This window comes from Trichosurus vulpecula, chromosome 6, assembly GCF_011100635.1.
Source record: "Trichosurus vulpecula isolate mTriVul1 chromosome 6, mTriVul1.pri, whole genome shotgun sequence".
NCBI classification, from domain to species: Eukaryota; Metazoa; Chordata; class Mammalia; order Diprotodontia; family Phalangeridae; genus Trichosurus; species Trichosurus vulpecula.
Genome location: NC_050578.1, coordinates 221,840,037 through 221,859,394, shown reverse-complemented (window position 1 = coordinate 221,859,394; position 19,358 = coordinate 221,840,037). Strand labels below are relative to the sequence as shown.

General features: G+C 43.9%; 1 protein-coding gene across 1 annotated transcript; it reads right to left on the bottom strand.

Moving 5' to 3' along the window:
• Nucleotides 1-15,308: 15,308 nt before the first annotated feature.
• KCNJ11 (potassium inwardly rectifying channel subfamily J member 11) lies at nucleotides 15,309-18,972 on the bottom strand. Its single transcript, XM_036764705.1, has one exon. The coding sequence runs from the start codon at nucleotides 17,699-17,701 to the stop codon at nucleotides 16,499-16,501; it is 1,203 nt and encodes a 400-aa protein (XP_036620600.1). The 5' UTR covers nucleotides 17,702-18,972; the 3' UTR covers nucleotides 15,309-16,498.
• Between the last annotated feature and the right edge of the window lie 386 nt (nucleotides 18,973-19,358).

Here is a 19,358-nt window from a genome sequence, read left to right as displayed (position 1 = left end):
CTTTCCCCTTTCCCCTTTTCTTTCCCTTTTCCTTTTTCAATTCCCTTTGCCATTCCCTTTCCCTTTCCCTCTTTCCCTTTTGCCTTTCCCTTTTTCCCTTTTCTTTCCCCTTTCCCTTCCCCTTTCCCTTTCCCCTTTCCCTTTCCCCTCTTTCCCCTTTCCTTCTTCCTTTCCCTATTCTCTTTAACTTTTCCCTTTCCTTTTCCTTTCTTTTCCCTTTTCTTTTCCTTTTCCCTTTCCTTTCCCTTTCCTTTCTTTTTTTTCCTTTCCTTTCCTTTCCCACTACTACCTGAATACCTGGGACATATTTCTTGTTAAATGTTTGAAAACACTGAAGTGCTAATGGGCACAGGTTGTGTTTTTGTCCTTGCTGCTCAGTGAAGGGAAATTTTTAGAAGAGAAAGGATAATTTGGGAAGCAAACAGGTAGTGTAAGAAAAATGCTGTTTATTTCTGGACTAGGGCTTCTGATAACCATTTACCTCTTGTGGAGGAATAGGGTCCACTTAATAAGAGCTGGGAAGAATGTTTTTGATTTGAGACATATGGTAGAATATAGACTTCAAGAGGGCAGGGGTGTTTTGGGTTTTTATGCCTAGCACCTAGCACAGTGGCTTGCATGTAGTAGGTAATAAGGAAATGTTTGGAGTTAATTTGAATCTAGAGAACTTTAAGGTGAAAATGAAGGAAAGGGGAGAAAAATGCCCCGGTATATTCCCTGAACCAGGTACCACAGAGAGTTTCAGGTCCTATGTAGGAAGAATATAAGGAAAAAAAGTAGTAATTCAGAGAAAATAATTTTTAGAAAGGTGTAATGATGATGATGATATTCATGGCCTCAGATATTTATACCCAAATATTCAGATTTTGGCTAGTGAATGGGACATCCCTGTTTGCAGGTAGTTGCAAATTTCCCCCTTCTCTTCCTCCCCTCCTTCTCCCTTCCTCTTAGCCCTCCCCCTCCTCCTCCCTCTTTCTGCTCCTTTTCTTCCTCCCTTCCTCCTCCTCTTTCTTCTTCAGCAGAGGAATAGAAATGTGGGCAGAATAATTTGGCTATCTTAAAGGGCCACAGTGAATACACCTAAAGGATTATTAATAATTGTGCTAATCATACTGCTTTTTTTTTGTCCTGCTATCAGAGATTATGGCACATACAGTGCAGTGTACCAAGTTGGGATGGGGGTGCTCTGGTCTTCCCATTGGGAATCAAAGTCTCTTTCTTTCTGTATGTCTCTATCTACATGTTTATCTCTAAGGCAGCTAAGTGACACAATGGATAGAGTGCTAGGGTTGGAGTCAGGAAGAACTGAGTTCATTTAATGGCTGTGTGACCCTGGCAAGTTACCTAACCTCTGTTTGCTTACATTTCTTCAACTGTAAAATGAAGATCATAATACCATCCACCTCCCAAAGTTGTTGTGAGGATCCAATGAGTGATTATTTGTAAAGCAATTATAGAATAAGCACTCATTTCCTTCCTTTCTTCTCTGCCTCTGTCTGTCACTTCCTCCCTCCCACTCAACTCTTACTTCACTTCCATTTTCTCTACCAGAAAAGTGATCTTTGGACAGGGAAGGAAAGAACATAAGAAGCAAATAACAAATTAACATCTAAGATAAATAAGGAGGCCATAATATAAAATAAAAGTATTTTGTTAAGTACTCAGTTGTTCTCCATGAGGTCAGGTCACTAGGTATAGATGATTGACATCCAAGGGGACTGAAAGATCTGGCAGATGTAAGAACTAAGACACTGTCATAGGTCAATAAAAGATCATGGAGGACAGGAGAGGTGCTACAGGACTGGAGAAGGGCAAATGTTTCTGTTTTACAAAAAAGGGGAGGAGAACAGAGCCTGCAAACTATAGGCTGGTGAGCTCAATTGCTAGGGAAATTATAGGATGTATTAATCAAAGGAGAGTAACATGATGGAGTGGAGAGATAACTGGCCTCAGAGTCAGGAGGAGCTTGGTTTAACCCCCAACATCTGAGCAAGAGGAGACAGAAGTGAGTGACAGAGAGATTAGGCCCATTGGAGATCTCAGGAGCCAGTTGAGAAGGTGCAAGGTTCTAGATTCTCACCATATATTTCCTTCTCCTTTAATCAAGACAGCCACAAGGTCTGAGGTAAGAGTGATTTCCACTGAGCTTGATGTCAATGAGCTTTTGAGGTTTCCATTCTGAATGTTATTGCCAATGACCTGGAAGCAAAATAATACTTAGGACAACATAAGTTATGGATATGTGACTTTAGCAGCGGCTTCCATCTTGCCCCAGAGGACTGAGATCTCCCGTTCTGGGAAAATCATCCTCAGGACACAGTCTAATGACCATAAAGAGGACATTCGTTGCCAGGTCCCCTTCCAGGGGACAATAATGTAAGGAAGACATTCTAGTTGGATATCCAAGGGAGTCCAATCTGCCAAGGTTGGAAATGAGAGTTTAAGAGTGAGTAGAAGGAGAGAAAATGGAGACAGTAAATATACACAGCTTTTCTTAGGCATTTGTCTATGAAAAAGAGGAGAGATATCAAATGATACCTTGAGGGGATCATAGGATCAAATGAGAGGTTTTTTTGTGTGTGTGTTTGTGTGTGTATGTGTTTTGTTCAGATGGGCAAGATCTTCGAATACTTACAAGCATCAGAGAATGAATTGATGGATAGAGAGAGATTAGAGATGAGAGATGTTTATTGTCCCTAGCTCCTTTAATCCTAGTATGACAGACATGACCTCAAGGTCCTTCACTATCTTGATCATCCTTTACAGGCTTTCTGTCTTATCAATGTCCATTGTAAATTGTGGTACCCGGAAGTATACACAATACTGCAGCTGTCTGACTAGGGCACAGGACAGTGGGAATATCGCCTTTCTTGTTGGAGTTCATGCCCCTCTTCTTGTTTTCTTTTCTAAACAGTCAGTGATCACTGTCTCATTCTCCCCAAGCAGAAGCCCCATCCCTTTTTTGATCCTCCTTTCCCTCGCAATTTGCAACACCCACCTTCCCTTTTTGTTGTCATTGGTTTCCCTCACAGGTCTCAGTTCATTTTGAACTGTAGTACTCCTAACACTATTTTTACAGGAATGTGCCACAATCTTCTTTTCTTCCTGTTACCTGACATTGCTTCTGTCTTCTGAACATTTCTTTAAAAAAAATGAAAGTTACTTGATGAGTTAGGTCCTTGCACGTCCATAATGGTCCTTTCAGATAACTCCCATTTTTCCTCTTCATTGAAATGTTTCTCTTCATGCCTTAGAATTTCATTCATCACTCCTGGATTGATACCCCTTGTAGAATTTTAGGTCACAGGACTCAATGTGTCCTTCCTCTGAACGTTGCAAAATCTGCATTTCCAAAATATGGGGTACAACCAGATTTTCTCTGTCCATCTCTCTGTCTCTATTTCTCTTTCTGTCTCTCTATGTCTCTGTTTCTTCTGTCTCTTCTGTCTCTTCTGTCTCTCTCTCTCTCTCTCTCTCTCTCTCTCTCTCTCTCTCTCTATCTCTTTCTTTCTCGACTTGGATCTAACTGTGGAACTTGAATCATTAGTCCCTGAACTGGGGATCTCTCATCACTCAGTTGGCTTACCATTCAACTGCCTCCAGTTATTTAAAATCCTCAGAAGCATGGAGACCATTAGTTTGTTTGGTTAGCCAATAAATTATTCCCTTTTTGATCTAATTAAAGAGGCTCACACCTCATAAAGAGATCATAGGGTGTAGACCATCGTGTTTACACACTAAAAGCTGCATCATGCTTTCACACAGGTTACGTTAATTGAGGTGGGGAAACTCCTCCTTTTTACTCTCCTCCAGTTAATATTTGCTGTCCCCAGTAAATCAACTGGAATGCTTTTTGCAATGTCCATAGTCCCAAATTCTGAAAAGCTCTGTAATGACTTAGGGAGGGAGGTTCAAGCATTTGTTCTTCTCCAGTGCCTTACACTGAAGTCTCAGAAAGGTCTGTGTGACAGAGTTCACAATCAAGAAATTAATATTTTTTGTATTTCTAAAAATGGTGTTATGACTCAACAAACATATTTCACACAATTCTCTCTTAGCTTTTCTCCTCTATGGCCAACTAAATTGAGAACCCCAGTGGCATTTGGGACTCTAACACTTTACCTGCTAATGCCTTGACTAAGTATTCCCAGTTAGAAAAGCAGCCATTTCATCTTTATGAGTTTTAGTTTCCTCATTTGTACAACGAAAGGGTTGGGGGAGATGGCTTAGTCGGTCTTTTGTCAGTGCTACCAGCAGGTGGTGCTAGTCCCCCAGTCATGCCTCCATTATTGTTATTCCCAGATCTGCAATTTTCAGATGATGGGGCAAAGAACATTGAATTTTAGACAGAAGAGCTAGGTTCAAATTCTGATTCTGACAATCACTTTGTGACCCTGGACAGATCACTCACTTAATCTTTCAAGAGACTGGAGATGAGTTCAATCTTCTTTGTCCCCACAAACCTGTTCATTACCTCAACTACCCCCTTTCTGTTAATGGCACCACCATCTTCTCAGTTTACCCTAGACGCCCTTGGAATTATCCTAGAATCTTCCTTTCCTGTATCTCCTACCCCAGCCAATGAGTTGCTCAATTCTGTTCAATTTGCCTCTACGATATCACTCATAATCTCTTAGCCCACACTACCACTATCCTAGTCCAGGCTCTCATTACTTCTCAGTGGTGCATCTTGCCTCCCTCCCTCACGCTGCCCATTTTGGTTTCCTGTTACATGAGTGTTATGTGGTTATTTAAACTACTTCACAAATGCAGAGTGCTTTGATGTGACAAATCACACTTCCCAAAAAGCGAACAGATGCTCTCACATGTTCCCCAAAGCAGAAAAAAATTAGTTTCAAAGGACTGAAGGACTAACCAAGACATTAAGGCCACATGTGCTGATCAAGAAAGTGACTGAAGGATGTTGTTGCTTAATAGACCGCTTTCCTAAAGCTCTGCTTACCATACTATCTCTTATGTGTGTAGGCTTGTATGTGTAGATAGTACATACATAAATGTCTGTCTGTCCATCTGTCTCTATTTACATACAGAAATGTGAGTTCCTCTCCATGTGTGGGTAAACCCATTTCTGGGACAATCATTATAAAATTAATAGCTAGTCTTTATATGGTGCTTTAAGTTTTTCAAAGTGTTTTTGGAAATATTACATCATTGGATCTCCACAACAACCCTGGGAGGTAGGTGCTATTATTATACCCATTTTACAGATGAGAAAGCTGAGGCTGAGAGAGGTTAAACAACAGCTAGTAAGTGTCACACAGCTAGTAAGTATCTCAGCAGAATTTGAATTTAGGCCCTCCTGACTTCAGGTCCTGTGCTCTATACACTGTGCTACTGAACTGCAGGATAAGAAATGACGACGTACTAATAAATGATGTAAACCTTATTGTTTGACAAATTTTCATTGCCTTGTTCTTCGAAGAAGTCTTTGTTTTTGTATCTGTGACCTTGGACAAATAAAAGAGGGAGAAAAGTCTCCCCACACTTGAGTCAGAGTATCTGGGTTCAAATCCTACCTTTGATACCACTGTCTATGTGAGGTTGGACAAAATCCCTTCCCCTCCGTGGGTCTCAGTTTCCTCAATTATTAAATGAGGACTTGGACCAGATGGCCGCTGAGACTCCTTCGATCTTCAGATTCTATCAGTTATGCTTCTTGTTGCTTTTTATCGTTATTTACCATTATCTTATGTTTTTATTTTATCTGCATAGGGAGACCTGGATGAGGAAGTTTCCCCAACCTCAGTGGATCTGGCCGACTGGTCTGTAAATTATAGTTGCACTGAGTTGCCTGAAGTAGCGAGAGGTTAATAATTTTCCCAGAGTCAGACAATTAGGTGTCAGAGGCAGGACTGGAATCCAGAACAGGCTTTCTATCTACTATTCCATGCTGGCTCTCTGTCTTCTAGCAGTTCCTTCTCAGAATGGAAATGTAAGACATCATTGTTAGTTAATCCACAGCTAAATGTTCTAACTTGTAGCTGACACTTTCCATATGTGTTGGGTCCCCCATTAGAAGGTGACCTCCTTTTTCAGAGCAGGGAGTGTCTTACTTTCCTGGCTGGGGTTTCTCTAGGTGTCCTGATGTCCATCTGGCCACTGGACTCAGATGGCTCCAGAGGAGAGTGAGACTGGTGACTTTGCACTGCCGTCCTTCACTTAGATCCAATTCACTCGAATATAATGGCATCACCTCCCTGATATCAAGGTCCTCTTCAAGAATGAAGGACAAACAACAACAACCTCCTGGCAACCCTAACACTTTGTACTGTGCTTTGCACATAGCAAGCACTTAAATAAGTGCTTCTTTCATTCATTCGTTTGTTTGTTCATTTGTTCATACATTCATTTCTTATGCTTTCCCAACTACCCTCCCTTATTACACACAGATTTATTACAGAGGGAGCAAGTATTTTAAAACTCACATTGTTTGCCAAAGACCCTATTTCTCCCCTTCTTATGCCTTTCTTTTAGGAAACTTTCATTTGAAAACACCTACTTATAGAGAAAGAAACCCTTTGACTCTAAGAAGGAAACAGAGTTCTACAGGATTACTTCTTGTTTTTCAAAAATAGAGAACTACATCTGTATTAGGTAGAAATGTATACAATTTATCCCTTCCACATCATGACTTTCCCTATCGTGCTTTAGATATATTGCTAGTCGGCATAAGAAATTAACTTGGATATTTTGGGGGAGTTTTGGGGAAGCTGCAGACGACACGTGAAGTTCAGCAGATGACATAGAAAAAGTATTTTTACTTAACATTGACCTACATATATCCCATGACTAAATATTTAACCAAAATTTATCAATAAGGTACTGTAAACACCACATAAAAGAAAAAAAATTCAGACCTTCTGTGGTACAAAGGGAGCACCAAAAATTTTTACACGGATTTTCCAGATCATGGGGGGATGGGTTAAGGGGGTAGGGAGCGGTGGTGGTGGTGGTGGTGGTGGTGGTGTGTGTGTGTGCCATGTCTCTAACCCCATGTGTACATATATGTAGGTTAACACCTGTATTTACCTAGGCATCTTGTAACAATGAATTTGTAACAATAATACTTTCATTTCTGCTGAAATCCAATATCTTGTTCAAGATTTTTTTCCATTTTACCTTACTGGTAGCCTGTTTTAGACTGAGACAATTCTCTTACAACCAAAACTTTGTTCATATTCTATGAGCAAATTTCTGTACTTCTTTTATAAGAAATTATTTTAGTAGAGCAGCTAGGTGGCACAGGGGATAGAGGGCTGAGCCGGGAGTCAGGATGACTCATCTTTTGGAGTTCAAATTTGGCCTCAGATACTCACGAGCTGTGTGACCTTAGGTGAATCATTTAACTCTGCCTCAGTTTCCTCACCTGTAAAAAAGAGCTGGAGAGGGAAATGGCAAACCACGCCAGTATCTTTGCCAAGAAAACCCCAAATGGGGGTTCAGTCAATGACTGAATATGGCCGAACAGCAACAAAAACAACAGCATTTTAGGAGAATTGTCTTGATGACTTTAATACCATTTTTTCCTGTTACATGCCTCAGTTATCCCTTTGTTCTGACTGCCCCAGGGATTTCCAAGTCAAAATTGGGCCTCTGACTCTTAAGACTTATGAGGCAAAAGATCTTGAAAGCAGGGGAAAAACTTCTAAGATGCAGCAGCCTATGTCTGAGAGGGAACTTAAGGGATGGGTGAAAGCTGGGGAGACCATTTTGCTGCTTTCATTTATAAGCTGGGTCCATATATTGTGCTTTATGGGAATCCCTGGTTGACATAGAATATTCCTCATTCAGGGAAGCTTTATTTTCAAACTTGCTTGCTACCCATGGCCCAATATTCTATAAAACCAAATATCCTTCAATAAACTCCAATTAAGAAGAATAAATTTTGCATGTGGGCTCTTTTAGTTTTCTGGTGTGGCAGGTGACTTACAATAAAAACCACTCATTTAGAAAGTACACGCTAGTAAACAGTGGGGAAAATACACGAGAATGTCTGATCACTTCATCTGTGTACAATAAGACCTCAGATTGCCAAACTAAGAGAAACACTTAGACTAGTATATTAGCTTCCTATCTGGTATCCATTAAGACTCTCTCCTTTACAGAGATGTTGGACTAGCCTTCCTAAGAAATAGGTCTAAATTTGTCACTGCCTTGATCGTAACACTTGGTAGATCTCTGTTCTCTCTCAGATAAAATGTAAATTCCTTAGCCCGGAAATTAAGGTCTTCTACAAGCTGGCTTCACTTTATTTCATATTACTCCTCTTCACATATTCCACATGCAAGTCAAGTGGTTTCTCCATGCCTTGAATGGGGCTACCTCCATTTATCTACGTATAAGAGTCCTCTTCATTCAAGGCTTCTCTTGGGTGTTGCCTTTTCCCAGGTTTGGGAGAGACAAGTGTTTCCTTACAGCTCTCAGTTACATGGGAACTGTCTCAGGATCCTAGGGGTAATGCTTTTGAAAGGAAATATACTTTCTCTACTCACCAACCTAGCTCTTGAGTCCCCATTCAATATGTTTTTTATTTATACATTGTAAGGCAGCCAGGTTGTGCAGTAGAGAGAGTGCTTGGTATGAAGTTAGGAAGACCTGAGTTCAAATCCAGCCTCAGACACTAGCTGTGTGATCCTGGGGAAGGCACTTAATCTCTGTTTGCCTTGGTTTCCTCCATAGGGATAATAACAGCACCAACAACCTTGTAGAGCTGTTGTAAGGACCAAATGAGATGATATTTGTAAAGTGCTTAGCACATAGTATGCACTGTGTAGATGCTTATTCCCTTCCCCTATACAATCAGCCATCCATGATAAAATAATGACATTTTGGGATCATAAACATAACCACTTACATAATAACAAGGCAAAAGAAATAACAATATTAAAAATACTAATATATTAAAGCAAATACATAGCTTATAAAATACATCACCATACACATATAAACCCAGGTCACAATCTCCCACCGATGTACTACACAGCAATGGTGAAGAATGGGAACACACTTATAGGAACCTGTTAGGAGAACCTGTAAGGGAGGAAAATTCATGTGCTTAGGGTAACCCACTAGACTGCAAGCTTGGTCCATTATAATTATAATTAATTAAATTAAATTTGTGTTATAACTGGTCCCTTCAGGAACATCTATACCACATATAACAGGAGTTGACTGTTGGTCCTTACCTTTTTTCAGGTGGGGAGATGTCTTTCCTACTTGACTATAGCTTTTGTAAGCTCTTTTAATTAATCATCACCCTTAAAAGGGTGTTTAGAAAAGTGTTAACTCTTAATGTGACCGTAGACATTCTTTTAAAGGTAGAAAGCTTCTGAGGTCATCAAATTGACTATCTTTGGACTAGCTAGCCCACCCTAGATAATTAGTTATTCATTCAACTTGTTGCTGTACTGTCCAATCAGGGAACTCAAATTTGGTTCAGCTGCAGCACAGTTAGAGATAAATTCCCTGGCTCACAGCTCTTCATTCCTTATTCCTTATTAGGCATTTCAGAGAACACTGTCATTTCGGTGGTCCACACTATCCTGGTGCCTCACCCCACCAGTGACAGGGCAGTTCCCTATTAGAGTCATACCAGTATTTTATCTGGAAACTCTTAAGCCCTGAGTGGCTCTAGTCTTCAATCAGAGCCTATAACAAACTTTCATTCTTCAGTGACCCTGGAACCACAATATTTGGGCTCTTTCCTTGTATACAGCATGAATAAGAAGACACAGAACTTAAGAAAACAAACATGGAAGAAAGAACTGAACTGAATCAAGAAGAGCTCCATGCTGGTGGAGTCATAATTATGAAAGTACTAAGAGATTGATTCTGGAGATCTGAAAGAGGAGAGGGTATCAAGTGCCTGGAAAGATCATGGGCTTTATATTATAACCACCCCCTCTCCCAAGGAAAAAGATGATCTAGTAAATATAAATCACTACTAAGAGAATGCCTGCTTTTTCAGAGGAGAAGGGCCCATGTGTACAAAAATATTTATAGCTCTTTAAACCAGCTCATCAGGAGACTGGCAGTTGTTTTCAACAAACCTCTGCTTTATAAAACCTCTGCTTTTCCTTCTCGAAACAGAAGTGGCAGCAGAGAGCAGCAAGCTCTTATCAAAACTCTACCTTTCTCCAACTCTAGGTGGCACTGAAGGACAACAGCCAACACTGGAACTTCTGGTCAATGAAATCAGTTCTCTCTCCAACCAATCAGGAATCAATCCGCTGAAGTCTTTCAGTAGACTGATTCTAACTGCCCCGGTTTCAAACAGAGTAGCTTCTAAAAAACTCATTCTTTACTTAAACACACACACACACACACACACACACACACACACACACATATACACACACACACACACTCATACTCAAATTCCAAATTTTCTCATATTCTTAGTTTTATTCTCTTCGGTTATAAAACATGCTCATGCAAATTAGCTGACATCATACCGTTATGCTTTGCAGCTGTCTGACTTTCTCGAAGCGGTAACGCATCTTTCTGGCATTACAGGGCAAAGGGGCTGCTCAGGGAGTAGCAGTTATAGGAGACCAGATGACAATAGGGCACAGAGAAGACATACAGCTCCTGTCCTCCTTTCATTTCCATGGTTGGATGTGCAGCAGGATGCACGTTCTGATTGAAGACCAGGGCTACTCAGGGCTTAAGAGTTTCTAGACAAAACACTGGCATGGCTCTAAGAGGGAACTGCCCTGTCACCAGTGGGGTGAGGCACCTGGGTAGTGTGGACCACTGAAATGACTATGTTCTCTGAAATGCCTAATAAGGAACAAGGAATGAAGGGCTGCGAGCCAGGGAACTTATCTCTAACTGTGCTGTGGCTGAACCAAATTAGGTTTCCCTAGCTCATAGCCACCCTTGATTGTATTTCTTCACACCCTCGTTTTCTAGTTTTTAGCAATAAAAGACCTTCCTTTGCTTTTTTTCCCCTTTACAACATTAAACTATTCCCACACAAGTGAAGCAACTATTCATCATGCTGACAAGTTCTGGGCGGTCACTTCTACACTACAGATCATTGCTCCTAATCTGTCCAAATCCCACCTGAAAGCTTTGTTTGTTTCAATGCATATTTTTTAGTAGTGTAAACTAAAACAAAGTTATTTTTCTACTTGTATCAAGCATCTAAATATTTACCTAAAACAGTGGCAACATACCACACTCCCTTTGAAAATTAATACTAATCTTCTCCTTTATATAAAAACACCTTTTTTGACCTTTTCAACACTAACTCCTCCTTAGGCAAAGAGACCTGAAGAGACAACATACTTTGCATTTGCAGAAATCTGATTCTTCCCTTCTTGTGCCTTCATCAAAGATATCCTTGACATATGTGCAAATTATTCTCATAAAGATTTTGTAGAGATGAGAAAGCATTTACAACGTTGTATATAAACTGTTTTCCTGATTCTGCTCACTTCCCTCTGTACTGGGTCATATAAGTCTTCCCAGCATTCTCTGAAACAACACTGCTGCTCAGGGGCTAGGAGTTATAGCAGACCAGTGCCCTTCATCTTTTATTAAAGCAAAATGGTATTCCACCACACTGATGGACCATAACTTGTTCAGTCATGTCTCAATTTATGGGCAATTTCCAATTCTTTACCACAACAGAAAGAGCTGCTATAAATATTTTTGTACACATGGGCCCTTCTCCGATAAAGCAGGCATTTTGTTAGTAGTGATTTATATTTACTAGATCATATTTTTTGGGGGGTACTTTTTGGGTAATATAAAGCCCATGATATTTCCAGGCACTTGATATCCTCTTCTCTTTCAGGTGTCCAGAATCAATCTTTCAGGACTTTCATAATTATGCCTCCACCAGCATGGTACTCTTCTTGATTCAGTCCAGTTTCTTCTCCCATCTTTGTTTTCTTAAGTTCCATGTGTACTTATTCATGCTGTATAGAAAGAAAGAGCCCAAATGTAGTAGTTCCAGTGTCACTGATGAATGAAACAAATTTTAAGTTAATTGTTTATTGTCCTCCTGTCAACCCTGACTACTCTCAAGATTATCTGATTTAATTTGATCTCTTGTTAAATTTACTGTAAATCTTGTTTCTTCTTCATTGTTTTTCAAAATGTTTTTGAGGCTATGTTGCTTGTAATGATATATCCTTTGTAATATTTTATAAACATGTGTTTGTTATAAATTGATATTTTCCCTGGTTTTAATATTCATTCATTTGCTAGGGAGATCAGGTGCTCGCTGACTGAAGTAGTGTCTGGGCTGTTTTGATCTCCAGGTTGTAGACAGTGATTTACTTTGGTTAAATTTTCTTAGGAAATAATTATAGTTTATTGGTGTTTGTTCTTTTATACATTTCCCATTATTAATTCAATAAACTTGTTTAAATAGGTCAAGTTGTAGACAACAGAAATTTCTATGTTGTCTATAGTCAGATGACCTCTCATTATTTACTCTTGAGTCATATTTTTTCAACATTAAAAAATCATACTTCTCTATGACTGCCTTAGCATTGAAAACCACCAGGTTTAATTGGGAGGGTCTTATTAAATGTTTCTTTGGGGGAGAGGGATGGGACAGAGAGAACAAGTACAAAAGTAAATATAAAGTATATACAAATTAACACAAAGTAATTTCAAGAGAGAGAGCGTCAAATTGTTTGTCATTGGGCAAAGATCTCATATTCCAAGTCCAAAGAGTTAAATTAATGTTTATAGGGGTTGGGAATAGATGGGCTAAAAACGGTGGGATTCTTGGCTTTCTGTACATAGGTGGATTCCTGTATATAGTAGGGAGCTAATAAATGTTATTGAGTTTGATTCTTGAATTAATTCTGTAAGTTCCTATCATCCTGTGTTCCCAGACTAGGGCTTGCATAGTCTCTATAGGATACTACTACTAATAGCAATAATAACTTAACTGTGTTCATATTCTCACTACCCTAACTCCATTCCTTTCCACTAGAATGTAAGCTCCTTGAGGATGCAGACCACCTAAAATATTTATATTCCTAGAGCTTAGCATAGTTCCTTGCATACAGTAGGCATTAATAAATGTTGCAACCCAGAATTAGAAGGGACCTTAGAAATGTCTTATCTCTCCTACCTCATTTTATAGAGTAAACTGAAGGCTAGGGAGATTAAATGACTTCCCCATGGTTATATGGATAGTAAGTGGGCAGGGCCAGGATTTGAGCCCAGGTCCTCTGACTTCCAGAACTTTTTCCAGTACACCATGTTGCCTGAGGTGCCAACAAGGAGCTATGTGAACCCAGAAAATGAGGAGATCATACCCAGCTAAGAAGAAGCAGATAAATTTGGAATTAGAGGAAGAAAGTATACCAGATTTCACTGCTGGGCATATTCCCCAGGCAGTTAATGGCATAAATAAAGACCTCACGTTCATCAACATGTTTGGAGCAGCTTTTTTCCCTTTGGTAGCAACTATTTAGAGACAAAGTAGATGCCAATTAATTAGGGAATGGCTAAGAAAAATTATAGTTTAATGGAATGTTACTGTGCTGTAAGAAATGAGTATGATGAATACAGAAAAGCATGGGAAGATTTATATGGATTGATTCAAAGTGAAGTAAGTAGACCCAGGAAAAAACTATATATGATGGCTACAATAATTTAATGGAAAAAACAACAATAACAAAGCAATTGAAACAATGTTATGAAATTTAAATAGCTAAGCTTGATCTCAAAGAAGAGATGTGAGACTGTATTTCCCCCCTTCTTTACCGAGATATGGGACTGGGTGTGGAACACTGCATATAATGCCAGACTTTTTTTTACATGTTGTTCCTCTTTTTAAAATTTTTTGTTATAAGGGATTGCTCTCTGGGAGGGGAAAGGAGGATACAAAGGGGAGTATGGGTGTTGTAAAAATGAAAGATACCAATAAAACTTGTTTCAATTAAAGATAAAGATGGAAGATCATGGGACCTTAGGCAGTCAATTCAACAAACAAATAAGAGATGGCATTTTAGTTGTACCTTACCCAGAGATGTTGAGGAAAGATAATTCAGGTAGAAGGAATGATGTTCCCAAAAATGTGGAGGCAGAAAAGTTCAGAGGTTGATAGAAAATAATGGAAAGTCCAGCTTGGTCTAGAAAGGAGATGGGTCCCAAACATTGTAGGACCTTGGATGCCAGTTGGAGGTTTGGGTTTCCTCCTGTTGGCAAGGGGAGCATTTAAAGGTTTATGAATAGGAGAATGTCACATATTAGGAAGGTCCATCTGGCAATGGGTGTCAGCTATGCAGTTAAGGGAGTAGACCTTGTAAGGCTGCTGCAACAGTGGGAGATGAGAAGCAGTGTGAGGGCAATGGGAATAGAGAGGAAATTGATAGAAGTGAATAAATCTCTACCCTGATAGTATGTCACACTAGCTTTTTCCTTCTTTCCCCCCTCCTCCACCCTGCAATAAACCCTCTGCTCTTCTTGCTCAAGCCCATGGATGGCCAGAGCTCCTTTCTTCTTCAAACCTTGGAGCAATCCTTCTACCCTTAATTCCTGGGGATGGGACCAGAAACCAGAGAAGGACTGGGATAAACTGACAGGCAGGGGAAACTTTAATTAGAGCCTGAAGGAACCTTAGAGATCAGGTTCCCACCCCTCATTTTTCAAATGGGGAAACCAAAGCCCAGAGAAAGGAAGGGACTTACCCAGGGCCACAGAGGTAGTTAGTGGAAGAGGTGGGACCTGAATTCAAGTCTTTAGCTTCTTCATGTCGAAGATAGATGTGGAATTGAGAAAGTCAACCAGGAAGGAGAAACACTTTCTCAAGGATCAGAACTCAGATCTCCTGACAGGCAGGTTATGAAGTTGGCCCTGGGACACAGGTTCAATGAACAAAGGGGTGGAACTGGCAGTCACTCCTCTGCTGTGAGAGGCCTGACATGGACCTAGACCCTCATTTTTTGGAGCTGGCTTTGGGTCTGGGGAACAGGGCCTTGACCCAGATGACACAGAGGCTTAGGGTTTATTGGGCAATTTGGCACATTTGTTGCTTTGGCCTCTCTGCTGAAGTTTAGTGTCCTTGGCTTTCTTTAGTCAGAGGAAGGAGGAAAGCCTCCCTCCCCCATCTCCAACCTGGGACAGTTCCCTGCCTCTTCCCTCTACCAGAGCCAGGTCCTTTCCATAACTTGCCACTCTCAGCCCTCCCTTCTCTGGGGGTAGCTCACCAACCAGCAAGCAGGCCTGTGACATCACGGGCCAACCGCTGCCCTAAAACCAACACATTCTCTACCCTGATATGTCTGCCGTTGAAGATAAGAACCACACAGCGGTAAGGATATAAGAGGGAGAGGTTTTATTTACAAACCAGAGATGGCACAGGTCTGGGAAAGCACACACAGCATAGTCTGTTCCTTCTTCAGCACATCCCCTGTTCATGGTAACAGCATCGAGATTGAAGATTGCTCAGGATCATACTTCACTTTAACTCCAAGAATGATGCTCATCCTGAGCCATCAAATGCCTATAGAAATACACTCCCCTCCCCTGCTCCCAAGCCAGTATGTATTCCCTTCTCCTATAGCATCCAGCACCCATTGCAACCGTGCTTGGGGAGACTGTTTTCCCATGTGCTCTCCCTCTGCCTCACACCTAGGGCCCTTTCTGTGGCTGTGTCTGACAGTGCAGTGACAAACTCTTCTCATCCTCAGAAACCCTGGAACCCTCCTCCCAAAGTTAGTCTATTGTCCCCAGAGCCAAGTACTATCTGCAGCTTTTGGGAGAGGGAGTATTGGTGGAGGAGGCTATGACTGTCTGGCCTTGGACTCTATCGGGAGACTTTCATCCTTCCCTTCCTTGCTTGGCTGTCCTCCACCCTGGCTCTGATATAGACTTCCATTCTGTGGTTGGCTCAGGGCCCTACTTCCCCCAGAGATGGGAAATTATGGGGACAGAGAAAGAAAGGTTATGCAATCTTAGTTGGTGGTGCTGGTGCTGGGGGATGAGATATTGAGAGGGACAGAGAAGATGGTATTTTGGAAGCTGCACCCACCTGCCTCAGGACTAGGCTGATTGCTGGTTCATAGGTCAGTGCTCTTATATTGGACTCTGAACCCCAACTCTCAGACTAGGGCATTTGTCCCAAACCTCCCTTCCCCCAGCCCAGGCTAGGTCTCCTTTGCCTCCTGAGGGGGGCTGAGCCAGTCCTGTGTTAGTGCTTGGAAGAGCAGAGACAAAAATAGCTGAATGCAGCTGAGACCTGGTGAGCCCATAAATAGCTCAGTGATAAATACCCCATAACACCCCTGAGCAATAGTCAGGAGACACGGAAGCCCTGAAATCACTGCCAGCTCCTAGCAGCTCAGTAAATAAACAGAGGGCTCTGCTGGACCAAAGGCCATTCCCCACCTCCTTCATGCAGGGTTGATGGATTAGGTCTCTACCCTAAGGACTCAAATATGGCAGTATTGGGAGGGAGGAAAGGCTGGGGAGTTTGAGCTGGCCCACATAGTGAAGGCAGGCCTCAGGACAAGGCATCAAGGGAGATGCTGAACTTGGGCTTGGCTTTGGGCTTGGCTGAAGCCAGGCTCCTCTTTCGGAGGGGCCCTTTGGGAGAGGCGAGAGGGAGGGAGTCCAGGAGAGTTCGGTCCTCCTCCAGCTGGCGGGCAGTGCAGGCAGGTGTGGGCACCTTAACAGTATTGCCAAACTTAGAGTAGTCCACTGAGTAGCGGCCATCCTCCTCGGCCACAATGGGAACAAAGCGCTGGCCCCAGAGGATCTCATCCGCAAGGTAGGAGGTTCGGGCCTGTGTAGTGATGCCCGTGGTCTCCACCACACCTTCCAATATCACAATCACCTCCAGGTCCTGATGGTGATGCAGGTCAGTGGGGGCGAGGTCATACAGGGGACTATTGGCATCAATGACATGGTAGATAATAAGCGGAGCCACCAGGAAGATGCTGTTGCCACCCACACCGTTCTCCATAGGGATGTCCACCTGGTGCAAGGGTACAACCTCGCCTTCAGGGCTGGTGGTCTTCCGGACCACCTGCATGCGGATGGTGGCACTGATGATCATACTCTTCCGGAGGTCACCTACTCGGAGCATGAAACAGAGGCGGCCGTGGCGCATGGCAATGACCGCATGCTTGCTGAAGATGAGTGTCTCGGCCCGGCGGTGGGCTTGGGCTGTCTTCATGAAGATGCAGCCCAACATGATGGCATTGACCATGAGCCCAACGATGTTCTGCACAATCAGCACTAGGACAGCCAGTGGACACTCCTCAGTCACCATGCGACCCCCAAAGCCAATTGTCACCTGTACCTCGATGGAGAAAAGGAAGGCAGAAGCGAAGGAGTGAATGCTGGTGACACAGGGTATGAAGGTGGCATCATTATCCCCAGCTTCAGTTCTGGTGCTGTGGTCCAGGTCACCATGAGCAAAAGCAATGAGCCACCAGGCCATGGCAAAGAGTAGCCAGCTGCAGAGGAAGGACATGGTGAAGATGAGCAGCGTGTGGTGCCACTTGAGGTCCACCAGGGTGGTGAAGACATCCTGAAGGAAGCGACCCTGTTCCCGGATGTTCTTGTGGGCTACATTGCAGTTGCCATTCTTGGCCACAAAGCGGGCTCTCCTCTCCCGGGCATGGTACCTGGGCTCTGCTGGATCCTCTGCTAGCCGAGTCAGTACATACTCCTCAGGGATGATTCCCTTTCGGGACAGCATGGCTCAGGCCCTCCCTAGGCCTCCCCCATGGGGGGGGGGTCCTATCAGCCTAGCCCTATCTGGCCTCTCAATCCCCAAAGCAGACCCACCTTCTGATCTTGTCACCCCCTCCACCCCAAGTCAGAGTTGGAAAGCAGTCATGTAGTCCAACAGGCAATTCCCCACCTTCCTTACCTCTTGCTCCCAAAGCCCCTAGTTCACTTCCCCATTTCCCGATGTTATGGCCATCAGCTCTCCTCCCACAGGCTGCTCTTGCCCCAATCATTTCCTGAGCCTCTCCATTGTCCCATATCAATAACCCCCAGCCTCACCCGCTGAACCTATCCCCTTACCTACTGACCCTAGCCACTCTCCCCATCCCACAGCTCAGGCCCAGCCTCCTGCAACCCTAACTCTCTCTATTTCTCTCACCTTCCCACTAGTCCCAGCCCCCCACCCCCTCCCTTGCCACCTTCACCGGAAGCCCTCTGGTTGCGTCCAGTGCCTCTCTCCACAGGGTCTGGGGACTCCAACCTCTTCCTCCCTCTTTTCTCCAACCACCACCCCAGCTCAGCGCCCGCCCCTTCCAGCTCAGGGCTCCTCCTTTCCCCCTCCTTGAGCTCAGCACCTGCTGCTGTTCCTCTAGTCCGGGCCGCAGCTCCCTAATCCCGCCCTCCGCGCCGGTGCCAGGCCCAGTCCCGTGTCCAGGCTTGTCAGTCTGTCTCTCTGTCCAGCGTCCCCTGCCACCTCGGCTTGGGTTCCAGCTCCGGGAGGGAGGTGGAAAGCTGGGAACCCTGCCGAGATGAGATAAGGCACGGTAGAGTAGGGGAGAAAATTGGTTGGGGTTGTACTGAGGGTAGGAGGGTTCAGGGGAGTGGGAGGTAGGGTGGCGGTGGGGGCCTAGAGCAGAGGGAGGCTGGGGGTGGGGTGAAGAACGGGAAAGAAAGGTAGGAACTGAGGGAAGCTAACGGAGTGGGTGGGATGGGAAAGAGAGGAATTGCGGCAGGCTGGGGGGGAATATAAGAGGCAACAGTGGGGATGGAAGGCTAAGGGGGTGGGAGATGCAGAAAGCTGGGGTGATGAGGAGGGGAACAGGGAGGTTGGTGCGGCTGGGGGATGGGAACGAGGCTGGGTGAGGTAAGAGCTCAGGAGGCTGGAGGTGATGGGGGTGGGGGAGGTAGGGACAGGCGTGGGAATAGGAGCTGTGTAGTGCTGTGGGGAGGGAGGGTCGGAGATGAAGGCAGCAGCGGCAGGAGCATCGGCGCAGGCTCAGGACAGAAGGGCGAGATCGGGGTGACTGTCAGTGCGGAATCCCAGCACTGACTGCAGCGGGTAGGGAGCGGGGACCCAGAGGCCACCAGAGGGAGTATCTGACCCGGGATCAGCTGCAGCCCGGAGGAAGGCGGAGGACAGGGGGTGCGGGTAGAAGGAGGACGATTGCAAAGATGCGGCTCCACCTCCTCCCGGGCCCGCCCCTGGACCCCGGGGACGCCTGGGAAGGGTGTCTGGGAGTCTCTCCCTCTCTCCCTCTCTCCCTCTCTCCCCTGATCTGACCCTCTCCCCCCCGCCCCCGCCACCAGGTTTGTTTGTTTTGGGGGGAAGAGGGAGGTGGAGGAAGTCCCAGAGGCAGCCAGCTCCCAACGATTTACCTGGGCCTGGCCCTCCTCCCAGCTGCTTG